At 46.9% G+C, this 20,481-nt stretch overlaps 1 protein-coding gene across 1 annotated transcript; it reads left to right on the forward strand.

The window, feature by feature from the left end:
* Nucleotides 1–15,627: 15,627 nt before the first annotated feature.
* On the forward strand, nt 15,628–17,001 carry LOC141092854 (DNA damage-regulated autophagy modulator protein 1-like). Its single transcript, XM_073579170.1, has 5 exons — nt 15,628–15,674; nt 15,810–15,877; nt 16,112–16,254; nt 16,540–16,702; nt 16,943–17,001. The coding sequence occupies exons 1-5, from the start codon at nt 15,628–15,630 to the stop codon at nt 16,999–17,001; spliced, it is 480 nt and encodes a 159-aa protein (XP_073435271.1).
* Nucleotides 17,002–20,481: the final 3,480 nt, after the last annotated feature.

A 20,481-nucleotide genomic window follows, 5' to 3' on the forward strand; every position in this document is an offset into this window, starting at 1 on the left:
TGTAGTCAATTAACCATAATTCTGTGTTTCAGAAGCCGCTATCATGTACGTGACATACAGACTGATTGAGATCAGAACGGCCGAGAAATGCAGCAACTTTATCCCTACTATCTGGTAGGGTTTAGGCTTAGAGTAAATGGTAGCACATGAGAGTCAATAGTGGTGTAGGGAGCGGACATTCACTGCCCATCATAGTACTCAACAGAATCTGCATCCTGAGCCAGGACAACAGATTAGAAGTGGACACTGGGGCGAGAAACAGGGGAGGCTTACAGCTTCTGTAGAGGTTACTCTATAAACTATATACTTGGAGGTATTTAGTGCCAGGACTCCTCCTCTATGGCGGTCACATTGTGGCTTCCACAGTCCTCAGGGCAGTTGTGATCAAATTGTATCTATTACAGATCACCCATTTTTCCAGCGTCAGGTTATTTTCCTATATACGTCCTCGTCACAGTGATCACATGTAACATTGCTATCATCAGTGACTGTACCAGCGATTCCTGTATACAGGTATGTATGTTCTACCAACCTGCGCAGAGCTCACTGGAGAAGGCCAGAAATGACAGTCAAATGTATTCACTCTTTTTTTCAGAATCTCAGCATCACAATGGCAACCCTGGAATGGCTGATATTACTCTTCTCCAGCACTGCTAACATCCTGCAATATAATGATTTCAAGGTCAGTATAAGGGATCCAGGGACATACTGAGCTCAGACTCCTCCGCTGCCGCCAACGCTTCATCCTTCCCCAAACGCATGCTATATGATAATACACTGTATATTTGATTTTCTTCCTGTCCCCTTCTGCTGCCGCCAGCCACTGCATCCTTCATCATATCCAGTTATATTGTAAGTCAGTGAATAAGGAGATTTATATATCTAACATGTCCTGATTTTCTTTATAGGCTCTAACCATAAAATTGAGGAAAAGCCTGAAGAATGATTGGATTATCCTGAGAGACGATTTGGAGGAAGCATTACCTCTATACAGAGAATCATAGCCTAACCTTGAGATGGGACAACTCTTTGAATCCTACTGGGATGCCTCTGCATGAACTAAAGCTGAAACCAGGATCTGTAATTATGCTCCTGTGTAATCTTAACAGAAATCGTGGCCTTTGTAATGGCACAAGGCTTTATGTGAAAAGCTTAAAAGCAAACGTTATTCATACTGTTGCTTTAAATTGTAAAAGCCAAAAAATTTTGTACACAAAAGCGGGACTAACTCCTAGCCGCGGTCCACGGACCAAACATTGGGCATGGGCAGGGCCTTGGGGGCAGATCCCAAGTGCGCTCAACCATGTGAAATAGCTTACGCTCAGGAACTTTGAGGGATAGCGCTATCGGATAGCTCTACCCATTCATTTCCTTTAGGAATAGGGCTATGGGATAGCTCTACCCGTTCACTTTCTTTATGGATAGTGCTATCGGATAGCTCTACCCGTTCACTTCCTTTAGGAATAGGGCTATGGGATAGCTCTACCCATTCACTTTATTTATGGATAGTGCTATCGGAGAGCTCTACCCGAACAGTATTAACTACAGAGCTTTTTCATACACAAGGTAGGAGTGGCAGGAGAGGTACACCAGGTACTTATGTTTGCTCTTAGTCTGCACAAATGCCAATCTGGTACATGGGTACATCCCATTGCAAGGTCAGTCTGCTGCCTGGTTACACCCCATTGTGTGGTTCGTAATCACAGTGAGCGCTTGAAGGGTGCACAATCACTCGTGTTCTATTGTTTATCTTTTCAACTTCTGTCCATAACTTTCAGGAAGGACTGTATTATCCCAATGGACAATCTGGAGGAAACATTACCCAGAACTGGAGAATCAGAGATTGCACCTGCACAATAGCAGTTATCGAATCTATACACAATCTATGCCCTCTTAACTACAATGAAAAAATAAAGAGGGAGTCCTGCAAACGTGGGAAAACACTTCTCTGGACATGGACACTGTGTGTGTCACTTTATGTAGTAATAACTTTAGAATGCTTTATGCCCATAGCAGCCAATGACTCAGAGGTATTCTTTGCAGCATGAGATGGTGCATTGTCATACATGAAGACTAAAGAGTGTCGAGCAACCATGGATGGTCCAGATGGATGGAGTAGTGAATGGCTGGTGGATGGCCACCATGTCCCAACAAGGCTGCGACGTCAGCAAGGAAGTGGAGGAGTCATGTTTTTGGCCGGAAATATGGGGAAACAGCTGGTAGGGCCCTTTAAAGTTCCTGAAGGTGTGAAAATTACCACTGCAAAGTATATAGAGTTTCTGACTGACAACTTTCTTCAGGAGCAAAATCAGACTAACCACCTGCCCAGAATATACCCGGGGTTAAAGTGGCCTAGGCCAGATTATACCCCAGGGTATATTCTGGCCAAGGCCAAACTATACCCCGGGGTATAAATTGGCCTAGGCCAGTTTATACCCCTCTGGGCCAGAATATACCCCTCCGGGGTATAAATTTGCCTAGGCCAAATTATACTCCTCTGGGTCAGAATATGCCCCAGCGGCTGTGGATAAGATTTTTCACGCTTTTGAGAACCATCAAAAACAGGGCCCCAAGCAGCACACAGAGGCAGAGAAAGCGAAGGGTTCCCAGGCAACACACAGGGACCCCAGGAACCGCACAGGGCCCCAGGCAGCACACGGGGCCCCAGGCAGCACACGAGGACCCCAGGCAGCGCACAGGAGCCCCAGGCAGTGCACAGGGGCCCCAAGCAGCACACGGGGCCCCAGGTAGAGCACAATGGCCACAGGCAGCACACGGGGCCCCAGGCAGCACACGAGGGCCCCAGGCAGCACACGAGGGCCCCAGGCAGCGCACAGGAGCCCCAGGCAGTGCACAGGGGCCCCAAGCAGCACACGGGGCCCCAGGTAGAGCACAATGGCCACAGGCAGCACACGGGGCCCCAGGGAGCACACGGTGCCCCAGGCAGCACATGAGGGCCCCAGGCAGCACACGGGGCCCCAGGCAGCACATGAGGGGCCCCAGGCAGCGCACAGGAGCCCCAGGCAGTGCACAGGGGCCCCAAGCAGCACACGGGGCCCCAGGTAGAGCACAATGGCCACAGGCAGCACACGGGGCCCCAGGGAGCACACGGTGCCCCAGGCAGAGCACAGGGGCCACAGGCAGCACACGGGGCCACAAGCAGTGCACAGAGCCCCCCGGCAGCACACGGGGCCCCCGGCAACATATGGTGCCCCAGGCATCACACAGGGCCCCAGGCAGCACACGGGGGCCCCAGGCAGCACACGGGGGCCCCAGGCAGCACACAGGGGCCCCAGGGAGCACACGGTGCCCCAGGCAGAGCACAGTGACCCCTGTTCGCTGTCTCTGCCACCCCATGTCCTGCCTGGGGGCCCCGTTTTTGATGGTTCTCAAAAGTGTGAAAAATCTGATCTACAGCAGCTGGGGTATAGTCTGACCCGGAGGGTTATAATCTGGCCTAGGCCACTTTAACCCTGGGTATATTCTGGGCGGGGGGTTAATCTGGCCTGTTACACTGGGGGTCCCCGTGATGTCACTGTGGGATGGTGAAAATGTCATGTTTTAATGAGTATGCGTAGAATGTGTGCATTGTACTTTGTTATTGTATGTGTTTATGGGTTTTGTTTGAACCTTTGTGTGGTCAAAAATTTTCTGAAAATTTAATAAAAAAATTATTGGTCAAAAAAAAAAAATCATAGATGTCATATAAAATACTTGATGTATTAAATTTTGATGTGGAGTGTGCTCATTTTTGCATCAAATAAGCTGAGTAAAACTGAATATTTTGTAATGAAAGTTCTTATATTAACCTTACTTTCAAACTTATGGGTAGAGATGAGCGACTTTGCCTTTTTTCGGGTCGAGTCGGGTTTCATGAAACCCGACTTTCGCAAAAGTCGGGTCAAACGAAATTGGCAGATTTTTGTGAAAAGTCGAAGGCCGACTGAAACACGAAACCCAATGTAAGTCAGTGGGGAATAAAAGTCGGAAGTGAGAGGAGGACAGGAAACACCTACAGTTCCCATTTTAATGCCAAAAACATCAATTCTTATTACTTAAGCTTGGCAACCTTAATTTACTTCCTAATAATAGTTAGTAGAGTTGAGCGACTTTTGTTTTTGTAGGGTCGAGTTTCGTTTCATGAAACCCGACTTTTCCAAAAGTCGGGTCGAGCAAAATCGGCCGACTATAGGGAAAAGTCGGGGTTCCGACCGAAACACGAAACGCAATGTAAGTCAATGGGAAATTAAAGTCGGCAGTGAGAGGAGGACAGGAAACACACCTACAGTGCCCATTTGAATGCCAAAAACATCAATTCTTATTACTTAAGCTTGTCAACCTTAATTTACTTCATAATACTAGTTACGCACTGAAAAATGGGGGTTATTTGGCTACAGTTGTGGGGGGGTAGGGCTGGCTCCAGGTTTTCGTGGGCCCAGGGCAAAAGAGCGCCCCTTTAACACATAGCACAACTCATGATGCTCCGATACGGCAGAGAAATAGCAGTATAGTATAATGAAAAATACTTCACTTCTTACATCTCCAATACCTCCAAAAACGGACAGTATATAACTCCATACAGTATTATGGCCAGCGCTTAGTGTGCTATACAGAGTAATGAGGCCCATATATTTCTCCATATGGAATCATTGGTCCCATATAATGTTTCAAACAGTATATGATGAGCTCCACATAATGCTATTGTATATGTTGGTCCCAATGGATGAAGCTCCACTTTCTTATGGGCCCAAATAATGCTCCATATATAATGGATCCCATTTCTACTGCTCTAGTGTATAATGGGCCCTGTAAATGCTGCTCCAGTGTCTGATGTCCACCTTTGGAATGCTCCAGTGTATGGTGGGCCCCATATATCATTCACCAGAGTATAGTGCTCCCCAAAAATTGCTGTCCCAACATTGAAAACAATTACATAAGTCTCCTTGCTAGGGAATCCCTGCACTACTCTGAACTCCTTGTCGTCCCCATCTTCCATCTCACTGCACTTGGCTGTTTAGGCCCTCCCACCGGCAGAGACACTTTTGCATACTATGCGGTGCCCTGTGCCAGTGCCATCGCCCATGAGTATGCCACCCCCACCTGCTCAAGGAACCTGCACTTTCATCTGCACCTTCCTCTTTGTCACCGTGTAAGGTGGTATAGTATGTGGGAAGAGGAACCTGAGTTTCCTCTGGGTCAGATTCTGGCAGTGAAGAGTGCGAGGGGAATGTAGTGGTCTGGGTCAATTTACCAGCAGCATCATCCAGCAGTGGCTGGGCCTCAGTGCACTTGTGGCGTCCCCAAGAGTACGGTCGCCACTGTGGCATTACCTTCCTCCTAGGGAGTGTGTTGTCAAGCTTGGGAGCAACGAAGGATCTCTCTACCAGTGAAACCAACACACAACACATTTCCCACTCCAGGCTAGCAGGGAGACCTCTGAACCTGACTGCTGAGGAGCTGCTCTCTGAGGTCGGGAGGAGGTAAGTTAGGGCACTCTGTGCAGGGAAGGGGAAGTGTGTGGACGTGAGAAGGGGAGCTGGAGGATGAGCAGAGTTAAGGCTCTCTCCTAGCTGGAGCGCATGGTCCCGATTCCTGTCTCCGAGTTTGTAGGGACACTGACGTTCCTGCAACAGAAACCGGGGGAAGTAGCAGCTATAAATGCTCTGTACCCAACTAAGGCTCGGAGGCCCCAGCATCGACGTGTGGGAGCCAGAAGGAAAAGTCTACAGCTGTCTGCCATACAAGTAAAGTCTGAGGAACATCTGTTAGACAGGAGGCGCTTCAGTGAACCACGGTCCTGTGAGAGCTTCCCCCACAAGCGCTAGAAAGGAGACGTTCAGGAAGGTACATGTTGGCGGAGTGTTGGAAGGGAGCTTTCCATTTTGGTCCCGGAGGTTGGCTGAGGTCCTGACCCGGAGGACACAGCACGGAGGCAGGCATCTGTGTAACCTGCAGACTGTGAGTAAAGCTTTGGAACTGCACGCTCTGGTGTCCTACAGTTATTCCAGCACCGCTACATCTGGGTACCAGCACCTACACCGCCTGTGCCTTTCCTCCATCACTACATCTACACTTCCCTGGGACTCCAGCTCCACCTGTGGGGAGCTTCACCATCTTTGCTGCACAACACCATCAGTCCCAGAGGATCTGCATGCAGCGTCGGCCTAACATCTATGTTGCCGAACACCACAGGTGGCGTCAAACTATCTATATAAACTCTTTACCATTATACCACACCATTTACATGGGCGCCCAGGGCCACCGTCCGGGTCACCGCTGCTGTGACACATCCCACTGACACTGACCCGGTACCGAGTACCCCACAGCCCTGGGAGGGCGACCCATATGCCGACTGCTGATCGGGCGGCGTTATTCCCACGAACCTCCAAACAGCGTCCATGAAGGCAAAGTTTTTGGTTTCCGGGGGCAGTATGATTGCAAAGCTGAACCTTAAAGGAATGTCCAAAAGGGCACCACCAGGAGTGGAGCCTGTGGCTTAATTGGACTCCACCCGGGAAACCACAACCATGCCACCTAAAGAAAAGATGCACACTTTGAAAGCTGTGTCGATTCTGTGTGTGGTGTGGTATGTGTGTTTGTAGTTGTGCTAGCCATTTCTCAGCTTTATTCCGTTAACAACCGAGACTTCGGCATGCCCCCGCAGTACGCGTCAAGCTTACTAGAGGGATAAGCGAGGCTCTGGCACGTGAGATCGAGCAATAACAGGTCTAGCATTCCCGTACATGTCCAGGGCTGCATGCACGCTACACTGAAAGGACCAGCTTTTGTCGCTTACAGGTGCAGATAACCTGCTGAACCCCGTTAGTGATGGGGATCTGGGATTCAGATTATTCCCCTCAAACGAACGATGATTTCCCAGTAAGTTCAGGTCTACCGCAATTCCGGAGTTAGGCCTAACCGTCATTCCTGAAAAAATTACGTGTCCAAACCACAGGTGCTGTAGCTTGCTTAACAGCTCGGCAGCCGTTCTCAGGCCCAGTATGGATTCATCAACATTGTAGAAAGTTGATAAAGGGTACCGTTTCACCGGATAACACGTATATATGTAGCCTAGTTTACACATTAAAAATATATGTCTATAGATCAGGAGGCAGACTCAGATGTTCTCAGGCCCAGTATGGATTTGACCAGATTGTACAAAGTTGAGAAGGGGTACTTTATCACTGGATAGCAGGTATATATAGCATAGTTTAAACATGTAAAATCTACGTGTTCTCAGTATGGATTACACAGCAATCTAAAAAGTGGAAAAAAGGAAATGCATTTGAGGCGTACACAACTATATACTTTTGGTGTTATTTTTAAATCTTCATATATATTTCTGTCTCAGTAATACAGTCCAGCCTCTCCGCAATAGGAAATGAGATGCATACAATTACTGACATAAAGGCTAGTGATTGCAGAAATCTAGGAATTACTATTCACGGGAAAAACTTCCGTCACAATTCTCATAGGCGATGCTGACCCTCAATTAATTTGTGTGTTGAGACAGTGAAAACATTTTTTTGTGAATAAAGTCTTGCTGTATCGCACTTCCGTTGATTCCATCACTGTTACTCATCTCAATCCAATTTTTATCACAGGGAGCGATGTAAACATGGTGCTCACTGGCTATCTTGATCTGTCACGTAACTTTGGAGTGCAAAAGACAGAAGCCACAGGCCGTAGGCGATTCTATTTGATTGGCATGAGAGGGCACATTTTAAAATGTGCACCGGAATGTCACACGTTTGTGAGTAGGAAAACTGTGAAAGCTGATGATAAACCACCACTGCATGTCATTGTGAGTCGACGTCCATAAGAAATGGAAGCCATTGATCATCTGGAGCTAGAGCCCGGCCAGCAGGACAGGGCATAGCTGCATGTTAACCATCATCTTTCAGTTCAATCAGTTTGTAGTGGCAGTCCCAGTGAAGGATTTGACAGCCCAGACTACACAGCGGAGGAGCAGGGAGAGGTAAACATTGCAAATGCTGGGGCCCTGCCCAAGCAAGGGGGGCACACTCATGGGCGTCGGTACTGGCACTGGGCCCCTCATAGTACGGCGGTGTGTCTGACGGCGGGTGTGCACCACCACTGTCAGAGACACTTGATTGCACTATGAGGGACCCTGTGCCAGTGCCCGCGCCCAAGATTTGGCCGACCCACCTGTCCAGGGCAACGGCACTCGCACAGTTTCATGCGCTAGGTGGTGACCCCAGCCATGGGGGGGCAGCCCAATTAGGGCGGTTTAAAAAGTGGCATATGTTGATGTGGGACATTCAGCTGCTGCAAAAGGCGAAATAGGTCAAGTTCGCGGAATAGGAGGAGGACCAAAGCAAGCCATTTTTCTGGCAACCTATGTGTCATCAAGGGAAGGTGGGACAAAATCCTTGGAAACCCATGCATGGTTCATTTTAATGAAGGTTAGATCATCCACATTTTGGGTTGACAGACGGGTCCTTTTTTCTGTCAGGATTGATCCAGCTGCACTGAAGACTCTTTCCGATAGCACACTTGCAGCTTGGCAAGCGAGCTCCTGTAAGACATATTGTGCCAATTCAGGCCAGGTGTCCAGTTTAGCGGCCCAATAGTCAAAGGGGAATGACCTGTGTGGGAGAACATCGATATGGGAGGAAAAGTAGTTTGTAACCATAGTTGACAACTGCTGTCTCCTGTCACTTTCCATCGATGCAGTATTACCAGCTGTGTGAGCGGTACTGGAAAAATCAGTCCACAACATTGTCATGAAACCCCTGTCTCCAACGCCACTTCTGCTGGGTGCACCACGAACACCTCTTCCAAGCTGCCCCCGGCCCGTACGGCTCGTGTGAGAACCATCACCGCTGCTGTGTGCTGGGAATGCCTCAACCAACCGGTTTACCAGAGTTGCTTGTTTATTAGACAATATTAGGTCAAGGTTCTCCTATGGCATGATGTTTTGTAATTTGCCTTTATAGCGTGGATCCAGGATGCTGGCCAACCAGTAGTCGTCATCGTTCATCATTTTGGCAATGCGGGGGTACCTTTTTAGGATCTGCAAGGCATAATCTGACATGTGGGCCAATGTTCCCGGTGTCAATGATGCACTGCGAGTGCTGGGTGGAGGAGCACTTTCTGGCAAATCCACATCCCTCCAGTCACGCACAAACCCTGTACCAGACCTTGCCACGCCAACATTTTCACTCGCCCCACGAGATGCATCCTCCTCCCCTAAGTAATCATCCCCATCATCATCCTCCTCCTCCTCTTCTTCCTCCACCTCGTCCAGGAGAGGTCCCTGAGCAGACAATGGCTGAACGTCAACAAGGATTCCCTCCTCCTCTTCCTCTTCGTCAACATTGGCTGCAGACGCCAGCTCCTTAAGGTGCGTCAAAGTTGGCATGAGCAGACGCATAAGTGGGATGCTCATGCTTAGGATGGCGTCGTCTGCGCTTACCAGCCGTGTGCATTCCTCAAAACACTGAAGGACTTTACAGAGGTCTTTCAGCTTCGACCACTGCACACCTGTCAACTCCATGTCTGCTCTCAAAGTGCCTGACCGTGTATGCTCCCACAAATGCATTATGGCCTGCCTCTGTTCGCACAGCCGCTCAACCATGTGCAGGGTGGAGTTCCACCTTGTTGCAACGTCGATAATTAGGCGGTGCTTGGGAAGGTGGAGCAATTGCTGCAGCTTCTGCATATGACTGGAGTATACGGGTGACCGGCAGATGTGCGAGCACAGTCTTCGAACCTTATGGAGCAGGCCTGTTAACTACGGATAATTATTGAGGAAGCACTGCACCACCAGGTTCATGGTGTGAGCCAAGCAAGGTATGTGTCTGACTTTTGAAAGGGCTATGGCTGCCACAAAATTCCGTCCGTTATCACTAACTACGTTGCCTGCCTCAAGATGTAGACTGCCCAGCCATGACTCAGTTTGCCACTGAAAGTAGTCGGCCAGTACCTCCGCGGTGTGTCTGTCGCCCAAACACATCATCTTCAACACAGCCTGCTGATGCTTTGCACTAGCTGATCGATAGTGGGACACCTCGTGTGCAACACTGGCAGCTGCGGATGGAGTGCTCGTGTGACTGCGCTCTGTGGACGAGCTTTCACTTCTGGAGGAGGAGGAGGAGGGTCGAATGCCTACAGCCAACTGTTTCCTATACCATGGGCTAGGCAGCACTGTCCCACCACCGCTGTCCCAGGTGGACCCTGCATCCACCACATTAACCCAGTGCGCAGTGATGGACACGTAATGGCCCTGGCCATGCCTACTGGACCATGCATCTGTTGTGAGGTGCACCTTTCCACTCACTGATTGCTTGAGTTCTTGGACAATGCGGTCTTTCACATGAAGGTGGAGGGCTGGGATGGCTTTGCGAGAAAAGAAGTGCCGACTGGGTAGGTCATAGCGTGGTACTGCGTAGGCCATGAGTTCTCGGAATGCTGCGCTTTCAACCAACCGGTAGGGCATCATCTCTAACGAGATTAGTTTGGCAATGTGGGCGTTCAAACCCAGTGTACGCGGATGAGAGGATGAGTACTTTCTTGTCCTACTCATAGTCTCTGGTAGGGTGAACTGGACTTGAGAGCTGCATATGGTGGAACTAGCGGTGGACATGGTGGACTGAGAGAGGGATGATGATGGTGATGGAGTTGGTGTTCTTTCTGATGGCCTAAATTCAGTCTTTCGTAGCAATAACATTGTGATACCCTGACTGCTTTGACCTTGCGACGACACCTCAACATTTGCTGCTGGTGGTGTGCTAACCGGTCGGCTTACAGTGGGGGAAACAATGTAGTGTTGCTGACTACCTTCTTTGGGAGCAGTTGCACATGTGGTACGTGAGGTTTGGTAGTCCGTCCACGCTTGCAAGTGCATGGTGGTTAAATGTCTAAGCATGCAACTGGTATTCAAATTTCTCAGATTTTTCCCTCGGCTAAAGGTCTTTGCGCACTTCTTACAGATAACCTTTGCCTGATCATTAGGATTTTGTTCAAAAAAGTGCCACACTGCACTCTTCCTACTATGGAAGGCATTTTGAGGCCTTGCACGCTGTGCTAATTTGACCGTCTGGCCAAGCTGTCCTGCATCTCTTTTGGTTTTTGTAACCCGTTTTTGGACTGCTCCGGGCCTGCCAGATAACAGCTGTTGCGATGTCGATGCCTGCTGCGGATGCTCCTCCTCCTCTTCTGAGCTATTGGCAGCGGCACCCACTTCCCTCAATGGATGCCAATCTGGGTCAACAACTGATGAAACCATTTCTTAGTGTTATCTGTCTGTGGGAAGGCTGAAACCCACATGACAGCTCTAACAGTTTGTCACCCAGCTTTCGCTAGATCTGCCTACTTGTACAGTGCTACATCCTCTGTACATGGCACTAGTATTATTCTACATGTATATAATGTCATTATTGCGTGAAGTCAATTAACCATAATTTTGTGTTTCAGATGCAGCTATCATGTACGTGATGTACAGACTGTATGTGATCAGAAAGGCCAAGAGAACACGAACTGGAGACATCTTACAGAAAGTTCTGCTGGCAGTCGGGTGGTTGCCCTGTGTGGGAAGCATAATATCCACATATTTACAGGTCTGTGATATAGTGTTAGTCTGGAGCCTATACTGGGGTGTACGAATGTCTGACCTCAGATGGTCACCTATGGAGCCCACGTGTCTAAGCAGAGGTCACGGCGGGGGGCTGGATGTTATACACCGGGGGCAATGGGGCTGAAGGAAAAACTGAACTCAATGATTAAGATGTGGGGCCCCATTATTTTCCTCCATACAGTGCATTGGGTGATATGTAATAATTGCAGGGGGGTGGATAAGTGCACTATTAGATATCTCATCTGTCTCATTCTCTGCTTTCCTCTAGGACTTTCAAAAAAGTGCCACACTGCACTCTTCCTACTACGGAAGACATTTTGAGGCCTTGCACGCTGTGATAATTTGACCGTCTGGCCAAGCTGTCCTGCATCTCTTTTGGTTTTTGTAACCCGTTTTTGGACTGCTCCGGGCCTGCCAGATAACAGCTGTTGCGATGTCGATGCCTGCTGCGTATGCTCCTCCTCCTCTTCTGAGCTATTGGCAGCGGCACCCACTTCCCTCAATGGATGCCAATCTGGGTCAACAACTGGGTCATCCATCACCTCCTCTTCAATGTCATGTGCACCTTCCTCTGAGTCACCATGTATGGTGGTATAGTGTGCGGGAAGGGGCACCTGAGTTTCATCAGGGTCAGATTCTGGCTCAGTACACTGCGAGGACAATGTATTGCTCTGAGTGAATGTACCAGCAGAATCATCTAGCAGTAGCTGTGCACCAGTGCACTCCATGTCAGATTCATGTTGGCCTGGGTAATTCACGATTTGACTTGATAACCCAGGCATGGTATGTGAAAACAGCTCCATGGAGTAATCTGTAGTGTGGCCTGCCGCATCCTTCAATTTTGGTAGGGGTGAAGGACACAAGGAAAGGTGTGGTTCATGAACATGAGCCTCCAATGACGACTCAGTGCTTTTATTTTTTTAAAACTTCAGAAGAGGAGGCGATAGAGCTGGAGGCTGAGTCAGCAATGTAAGCCTAAACTTGTTCCTGAAGCTCCGTCTTTAGAAGCGGTTTACCTACTCCCAGAAAAGGGAGCCTTCAAGGCCTTGTGGAGCCAGATGATGACACAGGCTCAACACCTCCTGCATTAGGTGCCATTTTGCTTTTGCCACTACCAGCAGATCCACCACCACCACCAACACCATCATTACCAGCTGGCAACCCCCACCCACTTCCACGGCCTCTTCCACCACACTTCCTCATTTTTTGGGAAAATGTACCCAAAATAACACCAACTATATGGTATTGTAAAACAAGGTACACGGTGTATATAGTAGTGGGGAGTATTTGAATCTCCATACACACTTCTGGATACTGAAGTATTCTCTCAGGCTCAGTGTATATTACACCTCAATATAACAGGCAGATTTTGCATGGTGTAAAAAATGTCTATAGAGGACTGGGGAGAATTGGAATCTCTCTACAGATGTGAGGACACTGTTGTATTCTCTCAGGCCCTGTGTATGTTACACCTCAATGTAACGGTGATTTTGGATGGTGTAAAAAATGTCTATAGAGGACTGGGGAGATTTGGAATCTTTCTACAGACGTGAGGACACTGTTGCATTCTCTCAGGCCCTGTGCATGTTACACCTCAATGTAACAGGGTGATTTTGGATGGTGTAAAAAATGTCTATAGAGGACTGGGGAGATTTGGAATCTCTCTACAGACGTGAGGACACTGTTGTATTCTCTCCGGCCCTGTGGATGTTACACTTCAATGTAACAGGCTGATTTTGGATGGTGTAAAAAAGTCTATAGAGGACTGGGGAGAATTGGAATCTCTCTACAGACTTGAGGACACTGTTGTATTCTCTCAGGCCCTGTGTATATTACACCACAATGTAACAGGCTGATTTTGGATGGTGTAAAAAATGTCTATAGAGGACTGGGGAGAATTGGAATCTCTCTACAGACTTGAGGACACTGTTGTATTCTCTCAGGCCCTGTGTATATTACACCACAAAGTAACGGGCTGATTTTGGATGGTGTAAATAATGTCTATAGAGGACTGGGGAGATTTGGAATCTCTCTACAGATGTGAGGACACTGTTGTATTCTCTCAGACCCTGTGTATGTTACACCTCAATGTAACAGGGTGATTTTGGATGGTGTCAAAAATGTCTATAGAGGACTGGGGAGATTTGGAATCTCTCTACAGCCATGAGGACACTGTTGTATTATCTCAGGCCCTGTGTATGTTGCACCTCAATGTAACAGGGTGATTTTGGATGGTGTAAAAAAATGTCTATAGAGGACTGGGGAGAATTGGAATCGCTCTACAGACGTGAGGACACTGTTGTATTCTCTCAGGCCCTGTGTATGTTACACCTCAATGTAACAGGGTGATTTTGGATGGTGTAAAAAATGTCTATAGAGGACTGGGGAGAATTGGAATCTCTCTACAGACTTGAGGACACTGTTGTATTCTCTCAGGCCCTGTGTATGTTACACCTCAATGTAACAGTGATTTTGGATGGTGTAAAAAATGTCTATAGAGGACTGGGGAGATTTGGAATCTTTCTACAGACGTGAGGACACTGTTGCATTCTCTCAGGCCCTGTGCATGTTACACCTCAATGTAAAAGGGTGATTTTGGATGGTATAAAAAATGTCTATAGAGGACTGGGGAGATTTGGAATCTCTCTACAGACGTGAGGACACTGTTGTATTCTCTCCGGCCCTGTGGATGTTACACTTCAATGTAACAGGCTGATTTAGGATGGTGTAAAAAAGTCTATAGAGGACTGGGGAGAATTGGAATCTCTCTACAGACTTGAGGACACTGTTGTATTCTCTCAGGCCCTGTGTATATTACACCACAATGTAACAGGCTGATTTTGGATGGTGTAAAAAATGTCTATAGAGGACACGGGAAAATTGGATTGTCCCTAGAGATTTTAGCAAGCTGACAATGATGCTCTCAGTCCCAAGTATGGCAGCAGGCAGCCTAATAAGCAGGACTGCTGCACACAAAAGTGTGGAAAAATGAACGCTTGGTAACTGGGCAAAAAAGAGGTTGAAAAGTATTTTGCTTTTAAAAAAGCAGTTTGCGCAGCAGCTATCAGGGAGCCTTATAAGGCAGCCTAATAACCAACAGAGCTGATGCACCAAAATATAGCCTCCCCTTGCACTGCACAGTAACTGGTGTGTTGTAAAGGACTAAATCGCTAGCAACAGAAGCAGTTTTTTTATCTTCTTCCCTGCCTAACGCTCTCTCTACAGAATCAGCAGCAGCAGCAGCTCTCCCTATTCTGAGATCAGCATAAGTAAGATGGCGGTTGGCATGCATGCCCTTTTATACCCCCTGTGACGCCACACAAAGCAAGCCAATCACTTGCATGCCCTTCTCCAAGATGGTGGTGACCGCTGCCTATGTCATCACGTTGCCCACAGTGTCCGTTCTTCCACATTGGCTGAAAAAGGGCGCTGAAGCATCATTTGAAACGCGACTTTGGCGCTTTGGTCGTCGACCTCGTGGTCGACCTCACGCTAAGGTCGGGTTTCGTTTCATGAAACCCGACTTTGGCGAAAGTCGGCGACTTATGAATTTTTTGACCCGTTTCGCTCAACTCTAGTTATGTGTTAAAAATATTCTTTGAAACTCTTGTCAAACTTTTGCAAATTTTTCTTCTATACAGTGAGATATTGATTAAAATCTTACTTTTCAAAGGAGGTGTACTCATTTATGCTGTGCACTGTATATATACATATGTGCCTGGACACATACACAATTCTGATAAACCTCACAGCACTTGTACCATTGTGACATCATCAGCTCTATGACATCATCAGCTCTATGACATCATGGAAGCGAGTGACTATTAGAATCCCAGGAACTGGCAGAATGGTCACTTTCTCTCTCTGCATTCTGCTAGAAGAAGGCTACTGCTTTATTAAGCAATCTATATCCAAAACCCCTACCCCATTCCTGCTTCCCTATCCTTACAATGAATAGCCCAGGCCTGGCTGTTCTGCCATGTCTCTGGGTAGCATGGAACATCATTGGTGTGATTATCACCTGCACCATGACCATCACTGAAGGTCATTATTTGACACCGTATATCAGCATTAGGTAAGAGATATTAGACATAATTGGGGGATAAAGATCTACACTACAATAACAGTAATGATAATTAATAATATCTAGTATAAACTTGTGTTACTGGGAGCTCCACTAATGTTACATATGGGTTTTATTTCTCCTCAGTGACACTGGAGCAGAGTTCCCAGAGTCCATAGTGATGACGGTTGTGTCCACAGTCTCTGCACTACTAGGTAAGTGCCGTATATCTGGAGGTTATTAATTATTATATGTTACCATTTCGTAGTGTTATCTGTCTGTGGGAAGGCTGAAACCCACATGACAGCTCTAACAGTTTGTCACCCAGCTTTCGCTAGATCTGCCTACTTGTACAGTGCTACATCCTCTGTACATGGCACTAGTATTATTCTACATGTATATAATGTCATTATTGCGTGAAGTCAATTAACCATAATTTTGTGTTTCAGATGCAGCTATCATGTACGTGATGTACAGACTGTATGTGATCAGAAAGGCCAAGAGAACACGAACTGGAGACATCTTACAGAAAGTTCTGCTGGCAGTCGGGTGGTTGTCCTGTGTGGGAAGCATAATATCCACATATTTACAGGTCTGTGATATAGTGTTAGTCTGGAGCCTATACTGGGGTGTACGAATGCCTGACCTCAGATGGTCACCTATGGAGCCCACGTGTCTAAGCAGAGGTCACGGTGGGGGGCTGGATGTTATACACCGGGGGCAATGGGGCTGAAGGAAAAACTGAACTCAATGATTAAGATGTGGGGCCCCATTATTTTCCTCCATACAGTGCATTGGGTGATATATAATAATTGCAGGGGGGTGGATAAGTGCACTATTAGATATCTCATCTGTCTCATTCTCTGCTTTCCTCTAGGACTTTACTGTGAGTGATTATATCAACATTGTAGTGTTATTATGTTCAGCGCCCCACACTATATTCCTGACAGATCTGCCGGCTGCGGAATCCAAGAACGGACAATGTATTGTTATCACTTGGATGATACTGTCCGTGCTCCAGTTTCTGGCCTTCGTGAGCAGTATCCTTTACAAGTCACTATCTTATATTATAGGATTAAAGGGAATCTCCAGTAACAGCCCAACAAATACCCCCACAATATAACAGAGCCCCTTGTGGGTCCTTACACTACAATGGTGCCCCCTTAGTTGGGATGGAATGTTATGCAGCCACTTTATCCTTACTGTCTGGTAGGGTTTAGGCTGTAAGTCAGTGAATATGGAGATTTATATATCTAACATGTCCTGTTATTTCTTTATAGGCTCTAACCATAAAATTGAGGAAAAGCCTAAAGGAAGATTGGATTATCCTCAGAGATGATTTGGAGAAAAAATTACCTCTATACAGAGAATCATAGCCAAACCTTGAGATGGGACAACTCTTTGAATCCCGCTGGGATGCCTCCGCATGAACTAAAGTTGAAACCAGGAGCTGTAATTATGTTCCTGTGTAATCTTAACAGAAAGCGTTGCCTTTGTAATGGCACAAGGCTTTATGTGAAAACCTTAAAAGCAAACGTTATTCATGCCCAGGCTTTAAATGGAAAAGCAAAAGGTCAGACAGTTCTTATTCCAAGAATTGACCTGATTTCCAAAGGCATCAGTTTCCTGTCATGTTGGCTTTTGCAATGACCATCCTTAAATCTCAGGGACAGTCCTTGGATACCTTGGATATTGTAGGAATTTATTTGCCTCTCCCAGTGTTTTCACATGGGCAGTTATATGTGGCTTTCTCCAGGGGAACGAAACGTCAACAAATAAGGGTCAAAATATTTGAGACCCAGAGGCAAGGTAAATTTATTGCTAACGTTGACAAATGCTTTACTGTCATCTGTGTGTACAAAGAAGTCTTTTATTAAGCTTTTTAACAATTGTAAAAGCCAAAAAATGTTGTACACAAAAGCGGGACTAACTCCTAGCCGCGGTCTATGGACCAAACAATGGGCATGGGCAGGGCCTTGGGGGCAGATCCCAAGTGCGCTCAACCATGTGAAATAGCTTACGCTCAGGAACATTGAGGGATAGTGCTATCGGATAGCTCTACCTGTTCATTTCCTTTAGGAATAGGGCTATGGGATAGCTCTACCCGTTCACTTTCTATATGGATAGCGCTATCGGATAGTTCTACCCGAACAGAATTAACTACAGAGCTTTTTCATACACAAGGTAGGAGTGGCAGGAGAGGTACACCAGGTATTTATGTTTGCTGTTAGTCTCCACATACGCCAGTCTGGTGCCTGGGTACACCCCACTGCGAGGTCAGTCTGCTGCGTGGTTACACCCCATTGTGTGGTTCGAAATCACAGCATGCGCCCGAAGGGTACGCAATCACTCGTGTACTATTATTTATCTTTTCAACTGTCCATAACTTTAAGGAAGGACTGTATTATCCCAATGGACAATCTGGAGGAAACTTTACCCAGAACTGGAGAATCAGAGATTGGACAGCCTAGCCTGATCTGAAGTTCAATATCAATGCAAGGATGTATATATATATATCCAAATCAAATTTTGGATTCAGGTACATATGGGGCTCTTGGCTGCCAGACCCCAGTCATGTTATTTTGAATGTCAGTGAATAAGGAATAATTATTGAGATTGAAGGCTCGTTCACTTGAGAGTATAACTCTAACAAGTGTTATCTGATGATTTATCGGATAGGATTCAAACTAATATCCTATAGGACAGTGAAGATTTGCATAATTTTCTTCATGAGGGAAAAATCACAGCATTCTCCGAGTGGATCCGCATATCGGATGACAAGCATCCATACAAGTCTATGGGTGTGTGTAAAACATTGGACTACACTCGGATGTGATCCGAGTGCAGTCTGATTTCCGCAGACTCACATAATGGAGAAGATGGAAAATTTGAGCTCTCCATCTTCTCCACACTTGCTATCCGATCTTCTCATGAAAGAGAATTGGATCACACTAAGCTGACAATCGCAAGGTAAGATTCATATAGCCCCGGGGGTTCATGTGGATGATACTATGTCCTCAGTAGACAATGAAAACAGATCCTCAGATAGGCTGTTTGAATGAACCATGAACAGCTGGCTATGTGCTTTTTCAGTGCTAGGTAGCATCATGGGACAAAAATACCCAGAGAGATGCACTGAACTTTACGTATACCAGGATGCAATTTAGAGTTAATACAAGTTGTATGGAGGCGCCGTTTGGTGATGCTATGACAAAGACTTTTTCAGATGACAGGCCTTCTAGATTGAAGTTGGTGTGCAATTTGTCCTGAGTACACTGATGCCCCATATGTTGGGGTAAACCACTGTTTGGGCACACATAGGGGCTCAGAAGGGAAGGAGCACCGTTTGTCTTTTTGAATGCAAAATTGACTGGATTCAATGGTGGCGCCATGTCGCGTTTGGAGACCCCGTGATGTGCCTAGTGGACACCCCTCAATTCTACCTCAACCCTAACCTCAACACACCCCCTAACCCTAATCCCAACCATAACCCTAACCACAACCCTAACCCCAACACACCCCTAACCCTAATACCAACGCTAATCACAACCCTAACCACGACCCTAACCCCAACACACCCCTATCCCTAATCCCAACCCCAACCCTAATCCCAACCCTAACCCTAATGAGCCATTCTAAGCATTCTCCATACTTTCTTCTTCCCATCATTTTGGTTGATCTTAGTTTCATCTGTCCAAAGTTTTTCCAGAACTGGGTTGGTTTCTGTGAAGAATATAGGGAGATTTAGTGGCAGATTACAATCCTTCTACAGCATGTGTAGCTGTAAAAGGACACCTGATACAGCAGGTGTTCCAGGCCCATCAGCTAATATATAGGCTTATATAGGATGATCACCTGTGGAGCCCGTGCTGTGTGACTGCTTCATTCAAATGTCTTCCAGTCAGGTAGAATTTCATAAGGATATTTAAGGAGAATATGGAGTTATCATACATCCTAGCCACACACTAGGTACATTTTCATGATGTCTGGAAGAGGCCCAATGCCCTATATGTTCTCGATCCGTTCTAGCACCCCAGGGTGGGGAGATATGCAGATTGGCTAGTAGAAGCATCGTCATAAAGCCATGTTTGGTCTCCAAGCATAATAGGGGCCTGTCCGGATCCAATGGAGCCAGAACCGCCACACTATGACCTTCCGTTAGGAAGTTATGATCTTTTATAGGTTTTGGGAGTTTTAACTACTGTCAGGGAAGGGGGATAAGGCCCATACCAAGGGTGGAAAGGAGTGACTGGCCAAGGGGATAAAGGCTTGTGTAAGGCTATGTGCTCTCTCTATGTCATGCTTGCTGTTCATTTCTAAAGGGTGGAGCCACGTCAAGTAATGTGCTTGGAGGAACTGGAGCCAATTGGAGCCCCCATGTGGCCCAGCACACATGGCCAAACATCAAACCAGACAGCTGGCACTCTGGGACCAGTTGTACTGTGAGGTGGTCACACTGGGGACAGACAGGGGGCAGACAGCTATGAAGGGGAGCATGTAATTGAAAATAAAGCTGTCACAGGAGAGGTAGAGCACCTAGCTAAGGCCTCATTGCAGGGTTCCTCTGCAACCGGGATGCAAGGTTAACACTAGAAGTCCCAGAGAGGGGTCATTTAACATTTCTACCTTTGGAACCCTGAGACGGGTCCAATGACCTGAAGGATTTTATCTAACATCCTATAATCACCGTCTTTTGTTCTGTAATTAAGGCCACTACTGTCGCACCACAGGAGGTTGTTGTTTTCCATTGAGTTTAGCCTTTTAGTTTCTAGTTAGTTCTATTCAGTTTATTGTATTTGATAATATAAAGACTATACAT

This window comes from Dendrobates tinctorius, unplaced genomic scaffold (genome assembly GCF_039654945.1).
Source record: "Dendrobates tinctorius isolate UK_male_01 unplaced genomic scaffold, ASM3965494v1 ptg000062l, whole genome shotgun sequence".
Lineage (NCBI taxonomy): Eukaryota > Metazoa > Chordata > Amphibia > Anura > Dendrobatidae > Dendrobates > Dendrobates tinctorius.